The 16,254-nt window shown below is 39.9% G+C and overlaps 1 protein-coding gene and 1 non-coding gene across 2 annotated transcripts in view; one reads left to right on the plus strand and one right to left on the minus strand.

The window, feature by feature from the left end:
• The window catches only part of LOC125396627 (leucine zipper protein 2-like), a 342,670-nt gene extending 328,549 nt beyond the window's left edge, over positions 1-14,121 (plus strand). The window contains exon 10 of the mRNA XM_048428631.3: positions 9,798-14,121. Coding sequence (XP_048284588.1) covers positions 9,798-9,905 — 108 coding nt within the window. The 3' untranslated portion in view covers positions 9,906-14,121. The remainder of the gene's footprint in view (positions 1-9,797) is intronic.
• On the minus strand, positions 8,614-8,720 carry LOC125396647 (U6 spliceosomal RNA). The gene has a single exon (XR_007230853.3). It is a non-coding gene; the product is annotated as a U6 spliceosomal RNA (small nuclear RNA).
• Positions 14,122-16,254: the final 2,133 nt, after the last annotated feature.

Below are 16,254 nucleotides of genomic sequence, written 5' to 3' on the forward strand. Positions count from 1 at the left end.
AACTACAATCTTCAAAGATCTGACAATGGCAGACTATGACTGAACCAATTCAGCTTTGTATCCTATGTCTCAAAATCTCTGAAATCGGTGCCACTTAGCTGGTGGTTAATGTCCAAGCTTATAAACCTATAGAGGATATTTCACATTAAAAACACAACATCCCACTCTTGGACACCATGGAATCATGGTCATCTCATGATTAAAATGTGTATAGTTAAATGTGAAAATTATCCAGAGTCTTACACTACTCAAAATATCAAAGTCTCCTTTGAGACTTTTGGTAAAGTCAATACAAATTACACATTCCCAGTGTACAATGATATGGTATAAACTCTCCCATTTCAAGAACAAGAAGCAAGAAGAGAGAAAGAACAGTCCAGACCAAACAATAATGAAACCTGATAAAACAAGGATCAGACTCCTCAGCTTCAGATCTGGAGTGTGGACCCCAAGGCAGCAGTATCGGCACTCAAGTGCACCTAAGAATCCACACCTCCATCCCTGGTGTTGTCGAATGAAAGCATGTAGTGTTTCTCCAGCTGTTTCCACACAGTGCCTGCAGCTCTCCTTAGTAGACATCATATATTTGAAGCATCTCTAACATTCTGGAATCCTCACTGGCACTTTGGATTCACATTCACAGCTGCAGAGTGAACTCCTCTGAGCTGGGAATCCAAACCTGGTCCTCAGTGACTGGCCTTATCTCCTTTTCTCTGGAACTCTGGTGAAAATTTTGGTGGCCCCATAACTCTTATTTTATATTCTGGCAAATGCAAAATCATGTACATGACCAAAAATTTTGAGACCAGCTCAAGATAAACTCTAAATCTTCTTTACAAACATTATAGCAGCCTCTGAGTGCCTGTATCTTGAACTGAAAACACTTCTTTGTGTGATCCCTTTTGAGAAGGCCACTCTGCAGGTTCTGTCTTCATGGGCTTTTTCTTTTCGAAAGAAACTTTTTAAAATGAATTTGTTGAGCTACAAACCGGAACACTGAATGGGAAGAATCTTGTCCTTATAATATCATTTCTGAATGGGTTCTTCCTTTTAAGACTTTTTCATTTTAATTACATATAGATGTGTGGATATGTGCATGTGACTGCAGGTGTCTGCAGTCACCAGAAGAAAGTGTCAGATTTCCTGTTATCTACCCAATGTTGGCACTGGGAATTGAAACTGGGTCCTGAGGAAAAGCAGCCAGTGTTCTTAAGTGAAGAACCATCTCTCCAGCGTAGGACTACACTAGATCATCTACATATATGCTATGGGTATTAGCTTTATGTTTCTGTAGGACTCCTAGCAGTTGGAGTGGGAAGATATATCTCTTGACTCTTTTGCCTGCCCCTGGGACCCTCTTCCTCATACTGGGTTGCCTTGCTCAGCCTTGATAGAATGGTTTATTATACCATGTTCAGTTGATTTCCCAGGGAGGTCTGCTCTTTTCTGAAAAAAAAAACAGAGGAGGAGAAGTGGATCTGGGGAAGGTAGGATGGGGGAAGCATGAAGGAGTGAAAGGAGTGAAAATCTGTACTCAGGATGTATTGAAAATAAAAAAAAATAGAAAAAAGATCATTTATGCCTCTCTTATAAATTCTTTTTTATTTTCTTTTTTCACATTTTTACTTTAAAAAATATACTTTTCATTTAACAAACCAATCACAGTTCCCCCTCCCTTCCCTTCTCCCACCTCCCTACATCCCCCTTATTCCCACCTTCCATCAATTCCCCAGAGTGGGTAAAGACATCCTTCGGAAGTCAACAAAGTCTGGCGCAACAACTTAGGGCAGGACCAAGCCTGTGCCCCACCCCTCATCCTATATCAAGGCTGAGCAAGGTATTCTTAGTCTACTGAAGGACTTTATATAGGGTGGAATACTCATGAACTTTTCAAATCCCCCTTTAGCATGTCTATTGCTGTCTTTGTTCAGCTCATATTACATATAGTGTAAATTAATGTAGTAAATTAATGTATTCTTTAAGTTGTTCAGCTCATGTCCTCATTGTGACTGCCAGGGAGAGTCACTCTCAGTATTAATGTTTGTTATAGCCTCTTACTTTAAAGTCATGTCTTCATTTCATCTGTGAGTAGGAGGTAAGGGGAAGAAGGTGGTGGGTACATAACTGATTTTGCCTGGAACAAATACATGTTTGGCTCTTGTTAAGGATGTGTTCCTTTGATTGGATAGATGGCTCAAAGTTAGGAGCATAACTGTGCTTGAAGACTTGAGATTGATCCTTCACACTCACATGAGTGCTCCTATGTAGGGGTCGTCCTTCCACGCCACCCACATCCCACGAGTTCCATATTGTCCTAGGGGTTAAAACATAAGACGCACACACATAGATACAGAGTTCCAGTCATCCTCAAGAAGAGAATGCCCCTTTATTCAACTAAATCCAGGGTTAAAATACCTTTGGCCCCAGTAAAGGAAAACTCCTCCCACCCAGAGGGGGCTGGGGAAACTGGCCTCTGTGGGAGTTTTTCCCCAGGCAGGTGGTCGAGGGTTTAAGGCAATGTCAGACAGGTTAGATGGGCCTTGGCGCCTGAGCTTCTTTGAGGCAGGTTGAGAAATTACCATTTTAAAGTAAAATAGATCTCTCAGGCTAATATACCAGGCTGTAGCAGAACCAAGGACGGAACTAGCAGGAAGCTTAGCTGGTTAGCGTAAACATTATTTGCATCCAGTATTTTGGCCTCAAGGATCAAGGAGGACAGGGTCCCACAAGTCCCCCTTTTATATAAAATATGATGACTAGCACCTTGTCTTAGGTGGTGATGGCCAGGCAGACTCTTTACCCGTCGTGGAAAAAGTATTCCAGGTCAAAATACCTTTCTGTCTTAGGTCAGAATCTCCTCCATTCAATCCTTACCTGTCTTTGGTTACTAGTCATACATTGAGTCCAGCCAGATTATGCTGAAAGATATTTTGAGGCGAATGCCAAAAGGACTTGACCTGAGTAGTCCTGACTCCGGCTTCATGAGATCATGAATGTCATGCTCCAGCATATACAAGCATTTCCAAAGGAGATTGTGCTTTGGCACAATCCTGAAAACTCTGCTCAGAATAGAGCCCCTTTAAGTAAGGTCTCAATAGCACTGGTGTAAGGTCCCTGGGAAGCTAACTAGAATAAATGACAGCCAATTAGTAAATTTTGTATTTCAGGGACCATGAAAAACAGTAAAAATCCTATTCTGTGACCAGCAAGGTCAAAAAACCATGTCCAATCTGTCAAGATTAACCTCAGTTTCCAAATTCTTAATTTGAACAACCATGGCATTTTGTAACCTGCCTTGAAGATACCCATAGTGCTCAGCAGAAATAGCTGACAAGATAAGAAAAACTGATAGCAAGCAATAACTGACAAATCAAGGGGAAATCCAGCAGTACAGCAATTGTACAGCAATAACAATATAGCAATGTACAGCAATAACAGTACAGCAATAACTGATAGAACAAGGGTAGGAGCTGGATCACTTTTTAGGAACCCGCCAGCTCCGCAGCAATCAGGTCAGACAGTTCCATAGCAGAGGCTTTGTCCTCAGGCCTCTGGACAGATGAATCCACGGTCCACACCAGACATTCAGGGACGGGGTGCTTTGCATCCTGTGGAAACACACAAAAACCGCTTCTCTTCCCCAAATCAAAACCCAGTCCGGACCATGTACATCAGTACATGACCTGGACCTTGTCAGACGCTAGTTGAGGCCAATCCTGCCTGCGTGCGCCATTGAAATTGGCGCCCCTCGTCAGTCTCTGGGAGCAATGTGCTTAGCTGTTTAGGATCTATACTACAACCAAGCAAGCTTGGACACATAGAGATCTGTAGGTCTCTGTCTCCAAGGAGCAAATTCTATTGGCCTGTGTCACTTCAACCGGCCTAAATATTGGCCTGAATTAGCCAACCTCAAAACATTATTTTTTATTGGCCTGCACCATCATAGCAGGTCTTGAACTGGGCTGAATGGTCAGCCTCAAAACATCTTTTAGAATCAGATCCGCCTGGAACTTTTCCAGGGGCAGAAAATTATTATCTGATCCAGTACATGAGCACTTACACAACTGGACAGAATTATCAAAATTATCTTTATGGGGGCACATTGCCTCCCACCAACATTAGAGAAATAATTAATAGGATCGACATATCTGGCTATAGATATGGAAATCTTTGTCAGTCATCAATCCATATAAAAAATATTAGGACTCCATAAATTAGTCCTCCAAAGAGCAATTAATAAAATTAAAATATATGCAACAAACCTAAACTGAAAACTCTCAATAGACAAATTTAAAATGACTGAAAGACATTTTAAAAATCCTCAAATATAACATCTTTAATCATAGGAGAAGTGTGAATCAAAATAACTCTTGACTCTTATCCCTTAAACATGATTAAGATCAAATATTGCTCATAACTTGTACTTAAGAGAAACTCTTCCACCACTGGTGGAAATGCAAACTAGCACAGTTTGAATTTACAGAAAATTAGGCAACAAACCATTCCAAGATTTAGCTAACCTCTTTGGGTCTGTAAAACCTTTGAATCTATCAGTCTCCACTTAAACTGCTAAAGCTGCGCTGCACAGCGGGGGGGGGGGGGGGGGGGGGGGGGGGGCAGGATACAGACCTGCTCCCTCCGGCTGCAAACTGTTACCTGAGATTTGGCGGGCGGATTTTAACTATTTTTCGTACCATCAAGGCCTGCTATTGTCGCTTTTTTCGGCCGCCTAGCACTCTCTTTTTATCTGTCTGCTCAGGCGCCGCCACAACCGCCATTGTGCCCTGTCCTAGGTCCCTGTGGCCCGCCGCTCACTGGCCACCTTGGGCTAGGGAGCCAGCATATGTGACTGCCTTTTGCGTTGCCTTTCTGCGTGTGATCAGCGCAGCTGTGCCTCCGGACGAGTTTGCACCCGCGGCTGAATGTACTGGCACACCGCTGCGTTTTACCCTCCTTGGCCTGTCTGTAATGGCCCCACTGCTCACAGGCAGGGCCTGGCGGCTGCCCGCGCTTCTCCCTGCACCATACAGCAGCCTGTGTCTCTGCTCCTAAGTGTACCTTGCAGAACCTCAGCCACAGTGAATGACCAAGTGCGGTCCTGTGACCCACATTCAAACATACATGGGAGCTTTCTAGTCTCCCTGAAAGACAAGCTCTGTGAAGCTGTTCTTTTGTTACTCAAAAACTCTTAATAGAACTTACAAATATATTTTTTGAATCCTCTCTCAGCCCGTTCTCCTCAACCAAAATTAAAGCCCCATGCTAGCAAAGCCAGGGATTGAATTCTCTCATAAAAATTAGGCAAAATATCACCTCAAGAAGCAAACTGTCTTAATGAACCCTCATGTGGTGCCGTCTACCTTAAAATATTGGTGCTTCTCCAAAAGCACTGTCAATTGACCTCAATAGGCCTCCCAGTTCCAAACAAGAACAGAGATGCTTACATTTCAAAATCCCAATACACCCTTCTGGCTAACCTTTTTCCTTTTAGGGTGACCCCATAGGTTTACCTTTCCAGAAACTCATGGCTGCTTCTTCTTCATATCCTAGCGGTGCCTCCATCTGTAGAGGTGGTCCTTCCACGCCACCCACATCCCATGAGTTCCATATTGTCCTAGGGGTTAAAACATAAGACGCACACACATAGATACAGAGTTCCAGTCATCCTCAAGAAGAGAATGCCCCTTTATTCAACTAAATCCAGGGTTAAAATACCTTTGGCCCCAGTAAAGGAAAACTCCTCCCACCCAGAGGGGGCTGGGGAAACTGGCCTCTGTGGGAGTTTTTCCCCAGACAGGTGGTCGAGGGTTTAAGGCAATGTCAGACAGGTTAGATGGGCCTTGGCGCCTGAGCTTCTTTGAGGCAGGTTGAGAAATTACCATTTTAAAGTAAAATAGATCCCTCAGGCTAATGTACCAGGCTGTAGCAGAACCAAGGACAAAACTAGCAGAAAGCTTAGCTGGTTAGCGTAAACATTATTTGCATCCAGTATTTTGGCCTCAAGGATCAAGGAGGACACTCCTAACCATCTGTGACTCAGTTTCCAGGGGATTCAGTGTTCCTTACAGCCTCTCCACATACCAGTTGTGCATGTGGTGAATGGACACATGATGATTTTACAAAAAAATACAATGTTTTGTATTGAATCAAGTTACCAGATGATTGATTGGGTAGATAATATAATGATAAAAACAGCATGTTTTTCTCTTCACATCCCAAAGGAACTTACCCCCAGAGCAGAGATTGGGGCCATTTGTCATTTGCTATCTTCAAAGTGTATCAAAGAGATTGATGAGCATGTTAGAGTATCATTCTTTATTTTAAATGGATAGAATTTTTAATTTGCCCTAAAGTCACTGAATCAAAAAAAGCACACAATAAAATATTTCTTTTTGGGGGAGGATATTTTTCCATTCAAAAATTTACACTTCCTCCCTTTCTCCCATTCCCTTCCCACTCCCTCATTCACCCTCTTCCGCCCCCCTCCCTGCTTGAGAGAGAGCAGGAAACCCTGCCCTGTGGGAAGTCCAAGGCTCTCCCCCTTATATCCAGGCCTAGGAAGTTGTGCATCCAAATAGATTACGATCCCAAAAAGCCAGTACATGCAGTAAAAACAAGTCCCAGTGCCTTTATCAATGACTTCTCAGTCAGCCCCCACTTTCAGCCACATTCAGAGAGTCTGGTTTGATCGCATGCTCATTCAGTCCCGGTCCAGCTGGATTTGGTGAGCTCCCATTATTACAGGCACACAGAATCAGTGGATGGAACAACCCCTCGCGGTCCTGACTTCCTTGCTCATCTTTTGCCTCCTTTTGCCTTTCAACTGGACCTTGGGAGCTCAGTCCGTTGCTCTGATGACGGTCTCTGTCTCTATCTCCATCCATCACTGGATGAAGATTCTATGGTGATATTCGAGATAATCATCAGTGTGATAGTGGGGCAAGGCCAGTTCAGGCACCCTCTCCTCTGCTGCCCAAGGACTTAGGTGGGGACACCCCTGTGGACACCTGGGATCTCCTCTAGAGCCAAGTTTATTGCCAACCCTAAAATGGCTCTCTTAATGTAGATATCTTCTTCCCTGCTCCTATATCCGCCCTTCCTCCATCTCCACCCTCCCATTCCCACAAGCTCTCTCCAGTCTTTCCCTTCTTTCTTCCCTCTCCACCTCTCCCCTTCCCCCAGCCCCACCCCTACCCCTACCCCACCCCCATGCTCCCAAATTAAATGAAGAGAAACTCAAAGCCATTCCACTAAAATATTTCTTTATAGCTCCCAATGAAAGCAAAAAAGAAAAATATTTGTAGGAAAAAATGTTTTCGTACATGGGATGAAGCAACATATACTCAAAATGTACAGGTAAGGGTTAGCTCTATCACTTATTTTTAGAAGTTTATATGAATAGCTGGTCAAATCTAACAGGGTATCTCTTTTGAAATGTTATCTGTAGGGATTTCAAATAGACCACATGGCTACATACTGTATTGGAATGTTCTCACAAGGCTCTGTCACAGCATGGTAACAGAGGAAAACCCCAGAGTCCTTTCTTTCAAACAAAGAGGAAACAAGTGGGGTTGAAGAAACTGTTCAAACTTTATCTTCTTTCCTGGTGATTTGAAGTCTCTCTGACTCCTCTACCACCTGGGAATCCTCCTAGACTTCCAAAGTCTGTGGCTTCCAGCAAACCTTCCTATTCCTCCTAGACCCCTTCCTCAGCCTCCAAAACCTCCTCTGCCTCCATATAGACAACCAAAGTCAGCTTCACCTTTAGGTTTGGCCCAGTCCCATGTTTGTTTCCATCGGCTTCTCTCTCCATCTTCTCTGGCCTCCTTGGTAGCTTTTGTGTCTTCCTCAATATTGAACCCTACAAAATCAAACTCTTTGGATGAACCAGTTTCCAATCAGTGACTATTCTTGTTTGAACAGAACCCTTAAATGATTCTTTAAAGACCTCTTCAGTGGTATGCTCTGACAGACCTTTGACAAACAGAGGTTTGGGTGGCTGACTTCTTGCAATAGGCAATGCCCCGGTTCCTTGTAACTCCAACCTGATTCTTCTGCCCTTTATTTCCAATTTATTCCAGAAGTTTATAGGTTCTTTAACATCTTCAAATGAAACAGATTCAATAAATGCATGCCCTTTAAATTTGCTCTTTGAATTATGGGCACTTTGATAAAAGTTGCTTACTCAGATACTTTATGAAGAGTTTCTTCTGTTGCATTGTCGAAAACGTTACATCAACCAAAGTTTCTGATTCACCACTCCAAGTGCTACTCTTTCCAGCTCTCTCTTGCTTTTGTCCTTTCCCCCATCCAAGTACTAACCATGCCTGACCCTGCTGAGCTTCCAAGATCAGACGATATTGGGCGTGTTCAGAGTGGTATGGCAGTAGAAGGCTTTATCCTTTCTCTACAGGGTTGTAAAGTGAAACACATTGTCTATCAATTTCTGCCCCCTACTTTTCTTCATAATTTTCTTTTACATCAGCTTCTGTCTTAAATTCAATATGAGCAATCCCTCACTCTTCCCATCCTTGAGGACAAATCTGATCTCCATGGTATCTTCAAACACTTTTTATAATTCATCCCCAATGATGCTGAGAGGGTTTTTTGTTAGTAAATATGAAATGCTTCATTAATTTGTGTGTCGTCCTTATGGAGGGGACATGGTAATCTTCTCAGTATTATTCCAGTTTTAGTGTATGTGCTGCTGAGATGAGCAGAAAGGTGTCATTGAGAGCTTTTATCTTTTCTGTTCCTTAAAAAGTGCAAAAGGGGTGTAGATTTATGTCTTATAAACAAGGTTAGGGGAGAAGAAAAATACAACTCTCAATTTCTCCTAGGCTTCAATGAAGTTAGGCTTAGGTATCAAGGGAAATTACTTAATTACTGTTTTCAGCCAAAACAACACCTTGTTAAATTAATATTGGAACCGTCAAATGAACTAGTGCTTTGTTTTCTATTAGTTTGCTATTATTCCATAAACCTTGCTAGTCTCAATGCAATAAACATTCTACCATGTTTATTAAGAATTTTTTTCAATAATTTTTAGCACACTATTTTTGTGAGAATGCTTTCTTATGAAGGAGTACAGTTACTTGTGGACATCTATGGGAGTACCGCATAGAATAACTGAGGATTCTGGCTGGGTTTTCTGTACTATGCCCAGATACTGTTCTACTCTTGGCTTTCCTAGAGGACAACCATGAACCTTCCCATAGTGAGTTACACATTACTCGTACTTTTCTTTTAGCCAGGGTATTTTGTCTCTCTTAGTGTTCCTAATGATATAAATTTTATAATGATATTTCAGTTCCCTGAGGTAAACAGCTTACTCTTTGAAGAAACAGAATCCATGTAACCGTCTAGGTCTCTTCTGTAATGTTGCAACATATTTTCTGTCTAGTTGAGAAAATGTAGCCGTGTGTATTACATCTCAGACAAGCTGGGGATTAATATAAAGAATAAGGGCAAGATTCCTGTCTTTTGAGAAATGAAGATCAATAAGTAGAAGCTTAGTACTTGAGAAATGTGCATAATCAGTGGGAAAAATCCATTAGACCTCACTAATGCAAAAATTTAACAAATTATTGTTCTTAATTTCAAAGAAAAGAATTGTTAGACACCTTTTAAAGATGTATTGTTTAATAATGTCTATTTTCTTTATTAGGGTGTGAAGATGATATTGTATTTTATGTCATATAACCACAAAAATCCATTTTTTGTGTGAAAACATATTTCTCTTATTGTTAATGATACATTTTTTTTTCTTTTTTCTCTGTATCTCCCTCTCTTCACAGAAAAGTTCTCCAGGAAACCATGAGAGCTCCCGAGTTCAGTCAACAAAGGAAGAGACGAGGAGAACCTCTGGAAGATTTACATCCACAAAATTGGGAGAAAAAACATAATCACATAATAACTTCCAAAAATAAACAATTCTCACTTTGAACAAAAGAACAGTGTGCCCTCAACTTTAATGTTAAAGACCAAAATAACAGGGACCTTTGAGACCACCACAATAATCAATGGAGGATTTAGCGAGTCCAGAAGGACCCAGGGATACTGTATGTTGCTCTATGTAGGTAAAGTCTCCATGTTCTATTGGGAGAAAAGAGTAAGGAAGCTCAGGCAAGTTTGTTCCTTGTCCAATAGTCATATATAAATGCCTGGATGGCTATAATTTTGTCTTTCTGTTAAAACTGTCCACAAAAGTAAATGGGAAATAGCTGTATCTTCATGGTCAAAAATTTTAGAGCTGTTCATACATGCACTGGAAACTCCACTGTTCACTTTGGTAAGTAGATTTAAGTAAACCTAGACTTCAAGAACATAAAGAACACATATCTTCTCCCAAAGAATGAAGTTTAAATTGAATTCAAATCCTTCAAGGGGGATAAGAATAGTGCTGAGTATATAAATAAAAAATCTCTTTTGGGAAAGCATTTTAACAAGAAAGTGAAGCTCCTTTTGTCGAGTTTCAATCAATTGGATCAATGTTGCAAAACATACTACCCCTTAACTGGCTACCATAAAGAGCCCACTCCTATTGCTAATTCTAGACATAAATCCTTCTCACAGCATCAGTCAATAGAACATTGTTTTGTTTACAGATAGTACAGAAATATTTTCCAAAAAACACTCCTCTGGTGACGACATACCACCCCATCGATCAGAAACCACACACACACACACACACACACACACACACACACACACATTTGTATATAAATAAATTCAAATATATTTATATATATATATATGTGTGTGTATGTACATATATATTGTAAAATTTATAAAGAAGTACATTAATAGGTGGCCTATTGTATGAAGCAATGCTGAAAGCCTCTCAGTATTCAACATATTTAGAGAATACTGCAGAATGTTAGCTTTTAAAAATAGTTTCTGACATATAATGTATATATTAACTTAATCTTCAGCTCTCCCTAAGTGGGACATTTACAAAAAAACATCTGAATTAAGACAAAATGAATAAATAAATAAAAAGAAAGAGACAAAGAAACAATAAATGAAAGAGAGAACTTATTTAAAAAAACAAAGAAAGAAAAGCAGAGAGAAAGCCCCATTACATAAAATATGATCATTTTTGAAAAGGAATTGCATGGACTGGTAGATCATGGAGGAGGTAGGGAGGCAAGTAAGAAGAAATAAAGAATGCCAAAATTAGGAGGGACAAATAAACAAGAAAGTAATATATATTTGTATAGGAATGCATATTAATATACATATATCAAAACATATATGGATTTAAAATTGCTACATAAAATATTATATATATACAAGTATAATTTCTTTTATATATAATATATATTAGTTTATGTAACAAAAATTAGTGAGAAAAGAGATCATGAATGTTCTATGAAAGGAATTTAATTTTTAATTTATTTTTTAAAATTGTTTTTATTGAGCTATAGCAACAAGTGTTCTTAACCACTGAGTCATCTCTCCAGCCAGCCCTCACCCAAAATTTAAAAAAAAATAAATAAATGAAATAAATGATGTGGTTATGTGTACATGAGAACAAAGACCGGAAGAGAGTGTTTGGGTTCTCTGGAGCTTGAGCTGCAGGTGTATGTGAGCCGCTCAATGTGGGTGTTGGGATCTAAACTCAGGTCCATTTTGCTATCTCTCTAGCCCAAGTGACAATATTTTAAATGTATACTCTAATGTGTGAAAGAGCCTGCCTGATGCCTGAAACTTTACAACCCATAAAACAAGGTGCACTTGTTGGAAATAAGCTTTAATTAACAATTTAAAGACAGAAAGACGCAAACTTGTTTTTGTTCTTTCAATCTGAGTACCATCCAAAAATAGTCAAAATGTGTTCCCCTGATTGCTTTGAGTTTTGACTAAAATAATACAGTTTCCGCATGGTTATTTCAGGTCTAAGCTAGCCAGGTGGCCGGGATGAACAAGCAGGTCCTCCTCCTCCTACACATCAGTAAAAACAATTCAGCTATGCAGTATATTTTACCTAGAGAATCAAGCTGCTCTTGCCTAGTTTCACTCATTTTGTTCATAGTTGAAAAACACCATCTGTCTTACCTTCTTTCCAAAGAAACCCTACTTTCTTAAATTATTCTAACCAAATGTGATTTTCACAGTTTGCGTCAATGAAATACTGATGGGTTAAAAAATTATACAGGATTATCCTTTCTATTTAGCTCAAACATTCCTCTAATGAAATTGGTGCCTCCCCAATGCTCAGAGATCATATATAAAAAATATAAAAGGGAGTACATCCTTGGGTGGTGAATAGTATAGTAGCCTCATATAGAAATCCGTTGACAGTGGGATGAGAGGCAGTGTCTAAGACCTCTCAGTATGCAACAGAGACATCCTGTCATGGTGAGGAGTAGAGGAGCTGGGCTATTTTTTCAGGACCCCGGGCTCAACATAACATAGACTGAATTCAATTTTCCCAGGTGGTAGTGACACTGTGGTTCAAAGAATTTAAATACCTTCAGATAGACTATCCTAGGCAGCAACCAAATTCAAGAAAATCACATCCTTCATCAACCTCAGTCTCATCTATGAAATGGTGTGAGACTTTGCTGAATACAGGTAAGAATGAAAAACTTACCCTTTTGTGAGTAACATTGAGTTCTTAAGTGTCACAATCCAGAAATTTGCTTGTCTTGGATGAAGACATCAAATAAAAACAGTCTTTTGTCAGCTATTTCACAGACTGTATTCAGAGAAATTAGGAAACCTTGCATTAGGTAATAGTTACCATTGTTTGGCACTTTCCAAGGATTTATCCAAGGTCTGATTTGGAAACTCACCTTCAATGTGGGTGGATATTAAAAGGTGTTCAATGGCACACACCTTGGAACCTTAAAGTACTCCAGTATACCACTGCTTCTCAGCTGTTCTCTGCTTTTTGAGCCCATGATATGAGCAGAGAGTATTCTGCTGTGGCTAACAGGTAACCATTATGACCTAATTGTCTGTCACTATGTACTAAACTTCCACATTCTAAGCCAACCACACTGACTCATGCCCTCAAACTATATCTTCTTTTAGTTTATTAAAGCCTCTTTCTGACTTGTAACTATATTATTCCCCTTACTGCACAGTTAAATACTATGACTACAATCTAGCACACACATAAGCAAAGGCATCACTATGCCATTTTGGTATACTGATGAACACATAGATGTATTCTCATATTTCCAGAATGAACACACTACTTTTGTGCCCCTGTCTCAATCAGCTCCTTGTAACTCAAAGGAAGAAAAGTGAGCTTCTTACTCTCCTCATTATGTGAACTTGACCCCAAAGGCAGGACGAAAATAAGAGGACAAAATTGGTGAGTGAATAAATGTTCCCATATGAAAAAATACCACCACACACCGAAGGACAGAATAATACACACTGAACTAATAATTCACTGAATGGACACATGTACATAAGCACATGTATGGAAGACAACAAAGTGATACCAATGCTCACAAGCACATGTACTCACACATATTTTATGCCATTGGTAACTAAAGGTGAATGTTTTCTCTAGATTCTTAGTAAATTAGCTTTTTTCCCCTTGTGAAAAGCTTTTCATAAACCAATATAAAGTTGACAAAGGGGCTTTCTTAAAACTCATCTTGATATACCATAATTTATTCATTGACAAGGTAGTCCTGGTTCTCTCAGAAAGGAGGAAGGTGAATGTAGGATGTAGGAAAGAGGATTGAAGATTATGAAAAGAAATGAGGACAAAGAAACTGTGACTGGTATGTATAGTAAAATAACTTAATAAAGAGAAAAGAATAGATATCCATGGTGAGAAGGGTATATGTGTCTCTTATTTGATAACTGGACTATAATTGATGTTTCATTATGCCACCTTTTTTCTTCTTTGGGGGTGGGGTGATTCAAGACAGGGTTTCTCTGTAACTTTGGAGCCTGTCTGGGAACTCGCTCTGGTAGACCAGGTTGGCCTCAAACTCACAAAGATCTGCTGCCTCTGCCTCCTGAGTGCTGAGGTTACAGGCGTGTGCCACCACCACCCAGTTCATTATGCCACCTTTGAGATCTGTGTCTGTATGGGGCTTCTACCATAAACATATTTTGGTTCCTTGGTTTCGTCTTAAAACTTGTAGAGAGCTAATATTATTTCTTTCTGTAATCACTATATACAAGAATCACATTGTGATATCTTCTGATTATTTGAGGCTTAGCTTCTTCTCCAGAGAACATACATAAAATAATTTCCCCTTTGTGATTTTGTGGATTTTGTAAAATTAAACCCAATCTTAGTTAATAATTATGGCAGATGCTATTCATTTTTCCAAGTGTGATTCCCCAGGATCCTCACAAGAAGGCTCTCTAGCTATGGAATTTCATGGATGGAAGGATTTCTACATTTTGTTCCTTACTGTACTCCAGAGAAAGTAGAGTTGAAGTTCTACAAATAAAAATAAATCAGATGATTCAGAATATAACTTTGTTAAGTAAAACACAAGGTCTTTGAAACCTGAAAACAGAACTTTTACCATTCCACAGGTTCTAAAAAGTATCCCAAACAAGTTTAAAAATCTCTGCTTCTGCTTATGTTCACTAGGATAGAAGACACAACCTTTTCCAACATGGTACTACATATCCTCTAGTGAAACCTGAGACCTAACCAGTATTTCAATCCACAGGGCGCCCTTCAGAATGTATTGATAATGGGCATGCTAATTGCTTTAAGAAACGTTGTCTGACATGTACTTTTTCAACTCTTTTTGTTACTGAATGTATGTAGTAAGAGCTATCATTGACCACACACACACAGACACACAATATATACATATATATATAATCATTTTATATATCAATAAAAAGTTTCCTCTCTACCTCCTCCCACTCTTCCTAGCTCCCAACCACCCTAACCACCATCTACCCCTCAGATAGGTTGAGGTCTCCCATGGGATGTCAAAAATATCTGTACCATCACTTGACGCTGAACCAAGGTCCTTCTTCTGTATCTAGGCTGAACAAGGTGTCCCTTCATAGGACATGGGCTCATGCACTAGGGATAAGTACTGATTCTACTGCTGGTGGTCCAACAAATCATCCATGCCTCAGAACTGGCACTAGCCACAAGGCCTAGTTTTGTTTTATTCAGGTTCCCCAGCTGTCAATCCAGAGTCAGTGAACTCCTACAAGCTTGAGTCAGCTGTTTCTGTGGGTAACCCCATCATGGCCTTGACTTTGTTTCTCATAATATCACTCCTCCCTCTCTGTGACTGTACTCCAGGAGTTTAGCCCAGTGCTTAGCTATAGATCTCAACACCTGCTTCCATCAGTTACTGAATGAAGGTTCTATGATGACAAGGTAGTCATCAATTTGATTATAGGGGAAGGGAAGTTTAAGTACCTTCTCCATTATTGCTGAAATTCTTAGCAGGGGTTTTCCTTGTGCTTTTCTTTGAGTTTCCCTAGTACCTGTTTTCTGACAACTCTACAGTGGCTACCACTTTCAAGGTATCTCTTTCCTTGCTTGCTCGAGGTATTGTATACCCAACTCTACCTTCCCAATCCCAAAAGTTCTTCCCACTCTTTTCTCCCTTCCCACTACTCTGCTACCTTCTCCTCTCCCACACACTGACACTTTACAACAAAGATAATTTCAACTTCCTGTTCCTGAGGGGGGACATCCACGTATGTCTCTCTCAGTGTTCTCTCTGTTTCCTGGGATTGTGGAATACAGGATGATTATGTAATATTCACTTCCTGAGGGGGACATCCACGTATGTCTCTCTCAGTGTTCTCTTTGTTTCCTGGGATTGTAGAATACAGGATGATTATGTAATATTCACTTCCTGAGGGGGGACATCCACGTATGTCTCTCTCAGTGTTCTCTCTGTTTCCTGGGATTGTGGAATACAGGATGATTATGTAATATTCACTTAAGAATGCAAACATACTGTGTTTGTCTTTCTGTGTCCTAATTACCTCATTCACGATGGTTTTATTCTATTTCCTTCTGTTTGCATGTGAATTTCAATATGTCATTGTTTTTTAGCACTGATTAGTATTTCATTGTGTAAATGTACAACATTTTCTTTATCCATTCATCAGATGAGAGGCATCCAAGTTGTTTCTAGATTCTGGCTACTACAAATAAGGCTGCTACAAACATAGCTGAACAAAGATCTTTTTAGTATGATTGAGTATCCATTAAGAAAATGCCAAAGAGTGGTATTGCTGGGACCTGAGGTAGTTTCCCAGTTTTCTGAGAAACTGCCTTACTAT

This window comes from Myodes glareolus, chromosome 8 (assembly GCF_982192425.1).
Source record: "Myodes glareolus chromosome 8, mMyoGla1.1, whole genome shotgun sequence".
NCBI lineage: Eukaryota > Metazoa > Chordata > Mammalia > Rodentia > Cricetidae > Myodes > Myodes glareolus.